The following is a 15,158-nucleotide window of genomic DNA, read 5'->3' as shown; positions in this document are numbered from 1 at the left end:
TAATACAGCAAACAGCAACACGTTTGAGCTTCTATGCAACAATCTCTCCAACAGATACATGATTATTTCTGATTGTATGTAATACATTCATTCATTTAGGCAGAAAATGAGGTCAATACACTATGAATGAAGGAAAACAAACATGTTTGCTCTTCTCTTCATTAAAACAAACTACATTCATGATTGATGACTGAGGATGGAGCATGCTATAGTATCCTATTGTTCAGCTGCCATGGTAGAATCCTCCTGTGTATGTGAGGGTCTCCACTTTCTTTCAAAGATATTTCTTTCCACTATTTTTGCACCCTTCAACTTCTCATCATCCTGTGCACTTAGTTTCTCATCTATTAGTTCTAGCAACTCTTGTAGACCAACTCCAGTCACCGCAGATGTTTTGACGTGCGGACCGTTCTGTCCTATCAAGCTATCTGTTTCCGAGATCTTGTTCTTGTTAGGCTGCTCATTTTGTTGGTCATCTGCATTTGAAGGCGAACCGAAATCACTTTCGTCAACCATAGTATCCTCGTCGTATAACCAACCATCAGAGTAGTTTTCTTTTTCTTCCATGGCCTCATATTCTCCCCTTGATTGCTCGCAAACATCTGTCTCGGATTCTGTTGCCATGGATTTTACATCAGACTCTTCATCTTCATCAAGATATTTGTCGGCTTCGTCAGCATCTGTGCACTCTTCTTCAATATCAATCTAAGCATTTGCAAAAATAAATTAATAATCAAAACATTTAAAATTATAAAAAATGTTGCATTTCAGTAGAAGGGCATTCAAATTACATTACCTTATTCCAAACTTCAATCATATTCAGAAGCTTCTCTTCTGATACCCCTATTTGTTGAAGAACTTGAAAAACTGTTGACCGATGCTCATCAAGATTGGGAGCACTTGAATCCACCACATGCTTTTATGGAATGATAGATTCATCAATTAGAGTTGTCCTTAGCAACATAAAAGACTAGTTTTCTAAATGGATAATCTTGTAAAAAGTTGAGTTGCCATTTTTTTTTCTTGATTTTATTTTTTGGCCAGGATTATGAGTTTATGAAACAGGCATTTAGAACCAGAATGAAAGAAGAAATCAAATCCTAAAATAAAAAACTAAAAAACGCACTTCAACTGAAATAGGTATGCAAAATATTACCACAAGCAGGTCTGCTTCCACCACTTCTTCTAAAGTTGCATGAAATGCTTCCACCAACTTCAAACAAAAGAAAAAAATGTGCATTGGGTAATTGACTCATTGTTGAAGAAGAATATTGAAGAATATAAATCAGTAAAACAGTATAGGACATGGCAATTTGCTCATGCTTTGAAATTACCTGTATAGGCAAATCGGATATAAATCCTACTGTGTCGCTAAAAAGCATTTTCCTCCTATATGGAAATTAGGACAGTGAAGCAATATAATCAATTTTCACAAGAAATGTACAAATCTGAGAGTATAGCAATAGATACTAGAATAAATAGTTAAAGTTACAGGTTGAATCACCCCGAAGGCAGCACAGCACTTCTTAATCTAGGATCCACTGTTGCAAACAATCTGCAGTAGATTTAATACTTAAAAATGAAAAATCTAAAACCAAAAGTTAGCTACATTGGAATTAGAGTATATAGATTCATATAGGTATTAGTAACGGTGGTTTTACCGACAATCACTGTAGAGATCACTGTTTGATAGCTCACTAACTAGTGTAGATTTCCCCTGAGAAGTATGTAATAAAGGCATTCGTGATGATTCTAACTTCTAAATGCAACAAATAGAAAAAACCAAATAAACTTAAACCACTTACAGCATTTGTATACCCAACAACAGCAACAGTAGCTAAGCCTTGTCCAAATGAACCTCCATGCCTCTTGCGACCAGCACGTTGTATTGCTCGGGTACGGCGAACCTCTTCAATTTGTGATAATAGATAATTTCTCCTTTCTAAGATTCTAAGAGAATTACACAGTTCAGTAACCAAACTACATGTTATGTGGAAATATATGATGACTTGAGTAGAGAAGCAAATAAGGAAGTAACAAGATATGCTAGATAAGCAAAAAAGAGGATTTGAGAACAACTGTATCCTAAAATTTCAGAAGCAAAGTTATACCTTCTTCGCTGAAGCTGAAGTTCAGTTTCTCCAGCACCACTCATAAAGCCTTGTCCACCACTTCCTCTCCTAAAATTGTCAATTATCAAGATTAGATGTTGTTATTGTCAATAATTTACTACTTGAATAGATTAGACAAGAAGATGCACATATTCACATACAATCGGATTTATGCATTCTAATGAATTGATGTAAATTAATTGATCTTCACAAAGAGAATTTCCTTCCTAGCTAAAAAGTGATACCAAACACCAGAAAATTAAGGAAATATAAACCAACCCCCTGGCGCTCACAACTTCAGCATCTCCAGCAGCTCCAAATGTATAGCGTCCACCTGGACCACGAACACGAACAAGTCTCGACTTCTTATATGTTAGAGCTGCAAGTTCAGCCTACATAAATAGCAAATGATTTTTGCATTTACAATGAAACAAGAAATTCTAGCAATAACAACATCAACTATAAGATAGCTCAAAGGAGCCATAAATTGCACCTGCAGCTTTGCTTCTTTTGTAAAGGCATGAGCATTGAATATCTCAATTATAAGACCAACACGATCGAGCACAGGTTTATCCCAAGCCCTCTGGAAATCACATGGCATTGGTAAAAGATCAATTTAGCATTCCAAAATTTGGGGGGTGGGGGGGCTCACACAGCTAGAACTTGCCTCAAGATTCCGTTGCTGAACCCCAGACAGTATAGCATTAACAAAAACAGCATCCACTTCACCCTGTCATCATAGTTACACATTTACACAATCAAACCCATAATATCCAACTAACCAATCACATGAAAAAGAAGAAGTTGGCTCTTTTCATTGCCTTGGACTCTGCATTATTTAGATGGCATTTGATGTTATGCACTGTTCCAGGACCAAAATATGCATCTACAAGGCGAAACACGCAAATTACAAAAATACAATGCGTTTCAAGCCCAAAATGTTGCGAGCAAATCACAAGTCTGCATATGAAACTGAAAAAAAAGTACATACATATGAAGTGAATCCACACCATTCTATCCAATTCTAATTTTCATTTACTTATCCTTCAATTTGAGCCGAATGCAATAATAGCACCGAAACAGAACCTGAGTCTTACTATCCCATTTCATTGTATTTCCAAACAACATTGAGTTAGTAACTCTCCACTTAAACCTTAACACCAAAACAAAACAATACAACAGAACATTTATTATCTCATTCAATAATTTCTATTACATCACGTTAGATTCCTTCTGGCTAAAGGTTGTCACACTGAAATTTACAAATTTATTCCCCAAATTGAGCTTGCGGCATTACCACCAAATTCTTAAAAGTTTACAAGCTAAGTTTTACTATTCAAATTTACCTGAAGTTCACAAATTTAGTTGAACTCCCATGTTTGATTACTTTAGTTCTATGATACACAAACACTTCATTCTTAACCAACCTTCCTAAATTAGTGACTGGCTTCATTTCATTTCATTCTATTGAATTCAGTTCAAGCACATAAGATTGAAAGAGAAAGAACCTGCACGAGCCTTGTGGCCTTTCATGGAAGGGTTTTGAACAACGATGTGTGGCGGCAACTCTTTATCGAAGAAATCGGTGAGGAAGTACCCATCTCTCTGTTCTTCGAGCGAGTTCGCGAGGCACAGAGCTTCGTTGAGCTTCGCCTGAAGGAGTCTGTCGGGGCGAAGACGAGGCTGAACAACCAGCAACCTCGGAGGCCTCGAACGCAGGGCGGTGTCCCTCAACAAAAACGACACCGTTTCGTGCGAATCGTCGTTTCCCTGCTTCGAAGAGTAAGAAGGTGCCCAGCATTTGAAAGGAGGTGAAGAGAGTGAAGTTAGGATCTTTCTGGAAGATCTCAGAGAACTGCGTGCCGCCAACAAGGTTCTCAACATTGCAAACTCCACAAATTCGAATTCGACAGTGTGTTTGGGACTCTGTTTTTTACTTTTTTTTTTTTCAACTCACCAAGTTCTTCCCTTTTTTAGAACTTTTTAGTCTCTTCTAATGATTGATACTTATGTGGGATTTTTCATTTTTGCAATGAAGTCGTCTCAACTTAAAAGCTTTAATAACTAAAGTATAATTCTTTTTTATATTTTATTATGTTGTATAAAAATAATTTAATTTTAATGTACAGTATAACATGTTTTATACAGTAATTCATTTACATAGATTTTTTTTAAAAATATTTGAATACGAGTGTATTAAAATTAAATTTATAAAAAATAAAAAATAAGGCAATTTATCAATTTAAATTGTTTGATTCTCAATTTTACTAAAATACAACTTTTGGTTCTTTGATACGAAAATTTAATTTTTCACAACTCTATGTAATCGGTTGAAAGGGTTTGATGGATTTTGCTTGAATGTAAACCGTGGTAGAGGTTCCACGATTTACACTGGAATGGAAATGCATGGAAACCATGGTAGGGGTTCCAAAGTTTCTACTTGAATGTGAAATGGACATAGACCGTGGAAGGGGTCCAACGGTTTATGCTCTCCTATAAATACGCGAAAGGGATGCAACGGATTATTCATTTCAAGCACTCACCAGAAATTTTAAGGAGAGAAAGCATTTCTAGAGAGAGAAAGAGGTGGAAAGGTGGATTGATTTGGATTTTTGTTGGGTCGGGATTATGGGAGACGAACGTAGTCTTTACCGTCTGAACGGTGTTGCGCACATAGCAGGCAGCATCAACGAAGAGGTAAGTCTACTATCTTTTATTCATTCTATTTCATATAACAGAGAAATGTAATAGAGGATTAGGGTTATTTTGGAATAGGATGAGGGTTAATTAGGAATTGGATTTGTTAATTAGGATTAGAATTTTTGAAATTAGGAGATGACATCAAATGCTTAAGTAGAGTGATGTTCTTCTCGTGTTTAAGATATAGGGTCGAAACCCAAATTTGTTGTTTCATAGGCGTTCATGTTTGAAAACAAAGTTTTGAAATTTGAACTTTTAAACATGTAGGTTTAAAGAGTAGATTTTGTAACTTGAATGACATGGTAACTTTTGCATGCTAAAATTTAAAAAATTATAAGTCTTGTTTTTTAGTTTTCTTGAATGGAAGATTTAGATTGCATCAATGTTATGTTTAGTATTTGCTTATGTTGAATTAAAGATTTGTGTCTTATATTATAGCCTTATTAATTTGAACCTAGAATGGTTGTTAGTGATGCAATCTCACTTGGATTTTGGTTTTTTCATCTCACCTGTTATAGCCTAGTAGGTGCATCACTAGTGTCCGGAGGCAACAGAACATGCCTCTGCATGACAGGATCATTCCATATCTGGAGAGGACAGGTCTGTACCATCTGGCGAGGCTCAACATGAGGTGGTTCTGGTTGGATGAACCCCTCGTCAGCGCTTTCATTGAGAGGTGGTGTCTTGAGATGCATACGTTTCACATGCCATTCGGGGAGTGCACCATCACTTTGCAGGATGTCGCATACCAGCTGGGGTTACCCGTGGATGGTTTACCTGTATCCGGTTGCCTGCAGATTTTGAGAAGCTGATGGAGGATGGGCGGCCTGCTTAGGAGTGGTTTCAGGAACTCTTTGGCGAGCTTCTCCCACCGAATAAGGTGAAGTAGTTTACGGTTCACTTCACCTGGTTTCACGAGAGATTCAGGGTGCTGCCGCAGGATGCCACTGAGGATACTGTACAGATATATGCACGGGCATATATCATGATGCTGCTATCCACTCAATTGTTCGGTGATAAGAGTGCAAACCGGTTCATATTTGGTGGTTGTCCTTCGTGGCGAGACTTGATGACATGGGCAGTTACAGTTGGGCTTCGACAGCCTTAGCATGGCTATATCGATGCATGTGTCGGGTTGCGAACAGGAATGTGACGAACTTGGCCGGCCCGCTCCAGTTACTGCAGTCGTGGATCTTCTGGCGGTTCCCTAGTCTCAACCGCGTAGATTCGACGATTTTTCTTTTCCGTTGGCTTCCAGGTATCGACACTCAACAAAAATACGAATTGAGTTTTCAATTTTTATGTTAAAGTAATAAACTTAATTGTGTGACAGTTTACTAGTTTGTTTAACAACATCTTCGTTCAGGTGGGCCACGTATTTACCGATATCCGACCGGAGGGAGGAGAGAGTCATCCAGTGTCGGCTTATGTTGGACCGGTTAGGTGATCGAGATGTAAGATTTGTGTTTATTGCTATCAAGTTTACTTCTTTTTTTGTACTAGATAATTATTTAACAAACTAATTGAACATGCTTTGAACATATGTAGGTTGTCTGGGAGCCGTATGCTGGTCTGGACGTGCTGGCCGTTGTTCATCTGGAGATTTTAGCCGAGGAGCATAGTCGATTATGTCGCGCATGTGCTAGTTTGATTTACTTCGCCGTCATTGAGTGGCACCAGGTGGATAGGGTGTTGCCGCAGTTCGGTGGCATTCAACACGTGCCTGATGACGCATCAAATATTGACTGGCTCCATGCCAAGGACGGTAGGGGTAGTGATAGGTGGTTTCCGTCATACTATCAGGTGTGGGTGATCCTGGACCATCAGCAGATTTTCTGCGTTGGTGGTATAGGGTAGCCCATAAGTTTCTGTCGCCTGATTTGGCATTTGCCAATCCCAGGGTGGAGGAGATCACTCAGGAGGCCATCTAGAGAGGGTGTTCACAGGCCCCCCGCGCGCGGGTACCAATGCCCAATGTGCCTGATAACAGGCGCGTGGAGAGACGACGACGCGTTGGTACCCGGGCGACTGACCGGGAGTGGCGACGGCTAGATGAGATGATTCAGAATGAGGATGTCCACGACGATGGAGTAGGACAAGCCAACCATTGTGTCCGTCGTGGCCGAGTGAGACGGCGGGGTGGTGGATAAATGTAATTGGATACCGTTTGCTGTTTTGCAAGGGTTGGATAAGTTCTCTGCATAGCTTGATATAAATCTCAAGCCAAATGCATACACCCTCAGTCTTTTTTTGAGCATCTGCTCTAGCATGTTGGCCATGAGTCATAGGAAACAGGTCCATGGTTACATACTACACCATGGTATTTTTTTCAGAAGTTTCTTTAGGCAACCCTTTGGTGACAACATATGCCAGATGTGAATTCTTAGACACGTCTTTGAGAGTTTTCAATGCAGGAGTTGAAAGAAATACAATCTCTTAGATTGCTCTGATATCCGCTTATGCGCAACCCGGGCTAGACGAAGAAGATATGTGCTGTTTCGGCCTCTGTCTTTTTGAAAATTGACAAGCCGCCCCCTAACGTTTACCGCCCCCTAACATTTAAAAAATAATAAATTGGCCCTTGTCTATTTCTTCCATTAGACACATCGACCTTTTTGTGGCGCCATTTCTTCCATTAGACATATTGACCCTTTTGTGGCCAATAGACAGGAATTGATATGTTTAACAGAAGAGTCGATGTGTCTAACGGAAGAAATAGATAGGGATCAATTTGTCATTTTTTAAACGTTAAGAGATGGCTTGTCAATTTTCAAAAAGACATGGGCCAAAAAGAGTCTTTAAATTAAAAAAAAATCTACTAGTCAGATTAAATACTTTTTATAAGATTATAAAAAAAAATAAAAATCCGAAACTTGTTAATTTGTATGCTAGGTCATTTTCTAGAGAGTAATTTTCGCAAAACGTATTCGCATTCCAATTAGATATAATGAAAATATATTAATTTTTTGTTTTTATTTGAAAAAAAAAAGCTCTATGAATACAAAAATCTAATCATCATGCATAGGCATATATTTATAAACTCTACTAGAATCCATTATGTGAACATAGCAATATGCAACCCTTTCTTTTTTCAATCAAAAGGAATATGATTTACAAAGAGATAACATCATATAGAAACTACAGATTCATTCACACGCAATATCTCTCAATGTAGGGTCTAAACAACGTATATTTTTGACACAATGGTTCTTAGGGGAAAAAGTAGCATCCAGCAAATTCACATATATAAAGTTTGCTGCCTCTGCATATTTAGCAAAATATCAAGGGTTCTATCACTTCTTGCGAGACACTGCTGCTGCAATCCCACCTGCTATCAATCCTACAGCAGTTGCAGCAATGCCTAGGCCAATAACACCATCTGCAATGAGCGAAAAAGTAACCGTATCAGTGTTATATATCAGAGTGAATATCCCCATTTTCTCGTTCTCAAAATGAAAACAGAGGCAGTAGTTTAGTGAAATTATCAAAATAATTTATTGGAACCTTTTGTAATCCGATCCTCAATTGCCTTCTTGAGTGTCACTGCCTGCCTCCAATCTGGTGCAATCTGCGGAAAAAAGCATGTAATGAATGATATGCACCGAAGACTCGAGTATATGTAAAGGAAAAGAAGCATAGAAAGATGCATGACTCTAGTGATCAATTCCCCCTCTTTCAGAGTTCTAACTTAAAATCTGATGTGCGTCTGAGTGTGTTCAAGGTGGTTTAATCTTAATTAGATATAATGACAAGGAAATTCTCAACATCACAAATTCACAATACTCACCAGAGAACAGTAAAGCTTAACTACTCAGATCATATTGTATTTCTTTCTACTAGGAAATTATTACAGTGAAAATATACAGATTCAGATTATTTTTCAAGATATGATGTCTCATGTATATGTAGTAACACAGGATACAAATGGCAGGTATACATTGAAATTTATATTGGAAGATAATCACAAAATAAAATCAGGACCTTTGCTAAAACATTCATTCATAAATAATGAAATTTAAATCAATGGCAGAACTTGCCAGGAGGTGATTTTTTCTAACCAAAATAACACCAAAATCGGCATGCTATATAAGTAAAGGGGTTGATCTAACCATGAAAAAAAGGGCAGACTAAAGATTTTATTATTTGCTTATAGAACATACCATTAGGCACCTCTCCACGAGATCCCTACTCCTTGAATAGTCACCACTTCGATAATATCCAACAGCCAGAAGATACAGCTTCTCCCTTTGCTGTAGTGGATCAGATGTATTAGGCAATGATCCTGGCATTCATAAATCATTTTGAGATAATCAAAATTGCATGAAAAAACAGAACTCAACAGCAATACTAAGCAGAATATACACTCTTATGTTTAAAACCCAAAATGCAAGGAAATTCGGAGCCACCTTCAAGCATTGCTATCCCACGTTGTACATCCTGCGATCGTTTGGAGTGAACAAGAGCCCACGATAATCGCAAGAGACACTCCTGCAAGAACTCATCGGATTGCTTCCCAGCCTCAGCAACCTCCCTCTCACACCCCTGCACAAAAACTCGAGTTATAAAAAGCAGCAAAGGAACAATAAAAAGACAAGGAGGTTTCAATTGTTATCAACAATTTCTTTTGTGAACGAAACATATCATGCTCCAAGCTATAGCTTTAACTGATTACACAATGATCCATCACAACAGGGAATTGTTTCATAGAAGCTGCAATTCCTCCTCCTTAACTAAAGTAACAAAAGATATGTGATTGATTTATATCTAAACCCTAAACCCTAAACCTATTGCAAGCGCTTACTTGATTTTGACCTAAACGTCAAGACTGAAATCACGACCAATAGATAACAAGAAATCACAAGTAAATATCAATTCTGAATGAAGAAAAAGGAATCGAGAAAAAGAAAAGGCTTACAGCGACGATGTCAGGGTCACACCAGGGAAGCTGGTCTTTGCCGGAGAAGAAGTTACCAACGGAGTCAACTATCATTCCGAGCTTCGCTTCAAGCTTCGCCATTCAACAAAAACCACCGAGTTTCCACCGAGTTGAGCTGAGTTTCACGAATCGCTGAAGAAATGACCGACAAAAAATCTTTCTTCGCTGATAATAAAATAATTAAAAAAGGGTTTAAGAAAAGAAAAGAGAAGACTTTCTTCTTACGTCAAATTTTGTACATCCCAATTGGAAGCTGTCTTATGAAGTTTTGTGATCGTATTTTTTAGTTTTAAGAAATTAAGATTATTTTTAAATTTTAACCGTATATACTTGTCAAACTAATTTTTGCTTCTAAGAATTAAAAAATCTCATAATTTTATATAACAATGAATTATTATAGTTATTCTTATTTTTGTTATATTTATGTTTATTAAAATAGTGTACTTTATTAATACCATCATAAATCCATTCCTTTTTACTTTTTTTAATTTGCAATTACTAGTAGTATTACCAAAACTAATGAACTTCTTGCCATGATATTTGTCTTTTCTCAAGACAAGATTGTCTTGGTGGAGAAGTGAGACAGGCAAAAAGGTTTAGGTGAGGAAAGGCCATGGAAATTGCTTTGAGATGTGACTAATTAGCATTGAATGGTAGTATGGTACATTGGAACCAACCTCTTAGAGGAAAGGTTCCCTTCTTGGCTTCTTCAAACATGTTCAAAATTCAAACTATGAGCCTATGCTTCATACCAACCTACTTATGAGTTATGCCATAATATTCATTCATTAAGAAACATTAACGAGCTGTTTATCACTGCATCAAAAGAATATTGTTTACAACTTTGAACTAATCATACTTACAAAGCCACAAATGAAAATCCTTATGCTAAGCCAAACAAAAAATTAAAAAATAATATATGTAAAAGGAAAAAACAAACCCACTATGCAGATGGTTTTGACAAACTAATAATCTCTATTCCCCGCTCAAATTTCTAGGTTCAATATTTGAACTAGTCTCAAGCCAGTGACTACTTACAGAAATATTCACTACTTTTTGTAAAAAGAGAGCAAAACCGTTTGCCAGAAGAAAACCTGCAAATGTAGACACCAATGTACAATATGGAAGTTTGGAACCCCAACCATCTCATCTCAGTGAATAAATTCCTGCATTGCTTCTGAAATCCCCCATCATTCTATGCTTTCAATAGTACATGCAGCTACCTCTTTGTATCATCTACTTAACAAGTCCTTTGGACTCTCCGGTCGAAGGGGGTTTATCTTCCCTCAATGATTAAACGAATTGGGACTTCCTTTTACGGATCAAACCATTGAACAATCTAGTACAATTATTGTCTTCTTGCACACATACTACCAGGAGATATGTTTTCCTCATCTTCCTTAAGTAATAATTCTCCATTTCCGTTGAAAAGGCGGACAGATAACGTAGGCGACGAAGGTTGACTACCTGCATTTGGTTCAAGGTATGCAATCAAGAAAATATTAATTATGGTCCTAGACAGCAATCGGGCCAGTGAGATAATAGTACCCAAATTAGGTCTCATGATCAAATTCACCATACCTCTAAAAGAAGAGTTTCTATCAAAGTCCTTGGTTGCATGTAACAATATCGTGCCAGAAATCACAACGATAAAGCCACATATTTCTGAAACAATAGTTCCACCACCTTGGCCATCCCAGTCCTGTGAGAATTATTTCGAAAGGTAATTAGGCACTCCATAGAAAAGAAGAACATTTTACATTAAATGCCAAAATTAGTTTATGATACCTTGAACATTATCACACTAGCTAGGATTGTAAGTGTTGTGAACATGACATAGTATATAGGAGAAACAACTGCAGTGTTGAAGGTGTCAAGAGCCTGAAATATTACAATTACGTTACATTAGTTAAGCATAGTTGATTTCAAATTGCAAGAATCGTGTGTAATTCACAAAACAAATATAAAGTATGGCAATTATTCATGTTCCACTAAATAAAATTGAGACAACATTTTCAACAAGATATATGAATACAAACATCACAGAATTTAATGGATTATTATGTCACTGAGAGGTTTTTATCAATATAACTGATCTAACAAACAATCAAACATCATTTTCATTTTAACTTTATACATGACTTCTTTTTTTCTTCATTTTTGTTTTCTTTTCTCAAAAACATAATATCTATGACAAATATGATTATCTATTACAGGGCGCTCTGGCATCATTTGATCTATGTAGCCGACCACACCAAGTGAGATAAGACTTTATTGTATAATATTTACAATCAAACCCAAAAGAAGGAGAATGGTTCTTATAAGAGTAGACAATGCAAGACTTCGCGCATGTTTTATAACATGGTCAATGATACATTGATACTCACAAGTTGTAGAAAAATTTGCTATTCACTAAATAAATCATTGGTCACACTTAAAGATATGGATTATATTAAATACTGGGGCCAAGACCGCCTTTTTTTTTTCTTTTTTTTCTAACATGCTAAATCAAATAGAAAATTTTCAAAAATCAGTCACTATTCCATCACTTACGAGCATGTTGGCAGAAAAACACAGATTTATACACCAATCACAAATGATCTCAAAAATGTTTGAAGAAGAATAGAGGCCTGAGTGCTAATCTCAAGAGAAATCGAGTTAACAAACCTTATTAAGATAATTCATCTGCATAATGACACAAAAAGCCACAACTAACATGAAAAACCATGTCTGTGGATAGATTAACTGGTTTTTCCCTTCAAATGTTAATTTCAAAGAAGTCCCAAGGGCTTTGACACTCATCACCTGCAAAATCACAACCATTTCATATAAGACTAGACATCTTATCTTTGCAGTGTGGCACACTCACTACAAAAAAACATTTCACAATAAATATCAAAAGTTATTCCACAAGAAATAATTCACCACATAACTGATGGAAGAGGAGAAAATTCTAAAACATTGTAGTACTTATAAATAACTTAACACAGAAACTTACATGGAAGCTGAAGCTTCATTAATGAAATTCACTATTAGAACACAGGTCTTACAAATATAATGCCAGCAAATAGCAAAAAGCCAATTATTTTCAACAATAAACCATGTTCCTCAGGTTGCATGTGCGTTTTGCGAAAAATATTGTTGAGTAAATAAACTTTTGAAGTTTAGATCAATTATTTATTTATTTATTTAACAGATGACTTAACAAGATAGAGAAGAGTTAATTCACTTACAGAGAGGGAACCCATTAATGAACAAATGCCAGTATAAACTAGCACATTGGTATGCCCACATCTTGGTGCGAAATGGAAGACCAGAATGAATACCAATACAACCACCGATCCAACATATACCAGAAATGCTGCATGCAGGGACAATACCTTGGTTATCAAGGAACTATAATGATTTGAAAGAAAGAAAGGAAGCGCAATTCTAACCTGGTTGAGTTGCCATACTCCATATTTCCAGAACAGATTTGATAGGTTGCTCCCTAGGAGCATGAATCACGATAATGATGGAACCGGCAATGCACATTATACATCCCAAGACCCCAATCGGGTGTAGCTTCTCTTTCAGGATAATCTGAGCCAAAACAGCACTAACAAATGCCATCGCCATGCAAAAGGTAAAGCCGAAGTCAGAGGTTAATATTGTCTTCACTCCAAATAGAGAAGAAAAGGTAAAGCCGAATACCTCACGATGATGCTCAATGCGCCAAGAGGGGTAACTAGAACTGCTGGGGCAAATGCATAGGCAACAAAATTTGCAATCTCTCCAACAATCACTAAAGAAAAACCACAAAGAAATAGATTCTGCAAGAAGTCAGCTAAATCTGACTCTATTCTAATAACCATCAATAGCCAATACTCAAATACTATATCAAATCCAGAATCCAGAGACCAATGCAAAATGAAATGACTTCAACCTAACTTATTTAATACAAACTTTCCCTTCTGATCCAATTAAGCCATAATAAGATCATTGAATCAAATCAAAACCAATAACGAGGAGAATAATATCCACTGAAGTAACAGAAAATCCAGCTAACAAATATAAAATCAAACAAACAAACAAACATTGGGAGCTTACTTGTAATCATCCCCACCCACCAGAGTGGCTCCAATAGATAAGAATAGCCACCAACACCTACAAATAAAGAAATAAATTGAGAAATCGATAGGGAACAAAAAGAAAAGGATGAGAAATTGGAATTGACGAACCAGCCCTAACACCAGAAATAGCAGCAGCTCTTCTGAGACCTTGCTTCTTGATGATGAAGCTAGCACCAATGAAGGCACTTGAAACCAAAGCTAGGACGAGACCAGTGAAGTTCTGTTTTGACAAAGCCATATGAAAAAAATCGTTGCTTTCTTCTTATTCTGAATTATGATGATGATGAAGATGTTGTTTCGTTCTTCTTCTTCTTCTTCTTCTTCGTCTTCGTCTCTTCATCGATAAGTTGATGCGTCTCTGAGACAAAATCGGAAGCTCAGATCATGATTGCTCGTTTTCATGATTGTGGAACGACGCCGAGCTGGGAATCATACGCTGCGTGCCACTCTATCACCAATTATTTGTTGCTGCATTCTTCTGGGCCCCACTTCCTATTATAATTTCACATCAATTTAAGCGGAATCAAAAAATAATATGTATGATACCAAATTTATTAATCACAATAAATTTTATTTTTTAAATTATAACATCTCCGAATATATTTTTAATCAACGTATATATTAAAATTAATTATTAGTATAAAATATATGTTAAAATATAAATATTGTTATTAAAAAGAGGGAGTATTATATTCTTTTTATAGATAATGAAATATAAAGTCCAGAAAAAAAGAAAAATAAACAAATTATTTTAGAAAATATAATTCTATGGAAGTCTACTTTAAAGTTTAAAAAAGTATATGTGAAGATAGTAAAAAAAAATGACATTTTAACTGAAGTTTATGTCCTAATCACACAAATTTATCTGCATAAACATTTATTTTTTAAAATTTATGATAGATGTTCTAATTATTTAAATGTTGAAAAAATTGGAGATGATCTATTTTTAATTTATTGTAGCGGTTTTTAATAGTCAAAACTCACACTTTTATAAAATACAATTTGATACTTTTTTAAAAATGGAAACAAATTGCTATTTTTTTTTTTGCACCAAGATATTCATCATATTAAAAGTCTAATAACTAATCACTTAAAATATTGTAGAGACATACAAAATAAACCACCCAAAATACTCATATATCCAAAATTTAGGGTCAAATCCAAATCTAATAGAAAAAGAATCCTATAAGTGATGGGCTTTATGGCTTTTGAATCAAAGTATCAAACCTGAATCTTCCAATGCAATCATATTGACCAACTTAAATGCAACCCTTAATTGGAGCCATTTTATCCTCTGGA

General features: G+C 36.2%; 3 protein-coding genes across 3 annotated transcripts; all 3 read right to left on the bottom strand.

The window, feature by feature from the left end:
* Positions 1–30: 30 nt before the first annotated feature.
* Positions 31–4,119, bottom strand: LOC107496552 (GTP-binding protein At3g49725, chloroplastic). Its single transcript, XM_016117840.3, has 13 exons — positions 3,620–4,119; positions 2,933–2,997; positions 2,779–2,841; positions 2,605–2,694; positions 2,391–2,503; positions 2,112–2,180; positions 1,806–1,950; positions 1,662–1,717; positions 1,505–1,555; positions 1,335–1,389; positions 1,157–1,213; positions 797–916; positions 31–705 (listed from the first exon to the last, which is right to left on the bottom strand). The coding sequence occupies exons 1-13, from the start codon at positions 3,993–3,995 to the stop codon at positions 217–219; spliced, it is 1,749 nt and encodes a 582-aa protein (XP_015973326.1). The 5' UTR covers positions 3,996–4,119; the 3' UTR covers positions 31–216.
* A 3,764-nt stretch (positions 4,120–7,883) lies between these two features.
* LOC107496566 (mitochondrial fission 1 protein A) lies at positions 7,884–9,980 on the bottom strand. The gene is made up of 5 exons (XM_052252088.1): positions 9,727–9,980; positions 9,218–9,353; positions 8,972–9,093; positions 8,316–8,379; positions 7,884–8,190 (listed from the first exon to the last, which is right to left on the bottom strand). The coding sequence occupies exons 1-5, from the start codon at positions 9,826–9,828 to the stop codon at positions 8,105–8,107; spliced, it is 510 nt and encodes a 169-aa protein (XP_052108048.1). The 5' UTR covers positions 9,829–9,980; the 3' UTR covers positions 7,884–8,104.
* A 527-nt stretch (positions 9,981–10,507) lies between these two features.
* LOC107496471 (probable magnesium transporter NIPA3) lies at positions 10,508–14,302 on the bottom strand. Its single transcript, XM_016117731.3, has 9 exons — positions 13,968–14,302; positions 13,837–13,893; positions 13,441–13,531; positions 13,185–13,345; positions 12,981–13,108; positions 12,415–12,552; positions 11,536–11,628; positions 11,329–11,449; positions 10,508–11,214 (listed from the first exon to the last, which is right to left on the bottom strand). The coding sequence occupies exons 1-9, from the start codon at positions 14,095–14,097 to the stop codon at positions 11,096–11,098; spliced, it is 1,038 nt and encodes a 345-aa protein (XP_015973217.1). The 5' UTR covers positions 14,098–14,302; the 3' UTR covers positions 10,508–11,095.
* Positions 14,303–15,158: the final 856 nt, after the last annotated feature.

This window comes from Arachis duranensis, chromosome 7 (assembly GCF_000817695.3).
Source record: "Arachis duranensis cultivar V14167 chromosome 7, aradu.V14167.gnm2.J7QH, whole genome shotgun sequence".
Taxonomy (NCBI): Eukaryota; Viridiplantae; Streptophyta; class Magnoliopsida; order Fabales; family Fabaceae; genus Arachis; species Arachis duranensis.
The sequence above is the reverse complement of the archived record's forward strand: the minus strand, read 5'-3'. Positions and strand labels throughout refer to the sequence as shown.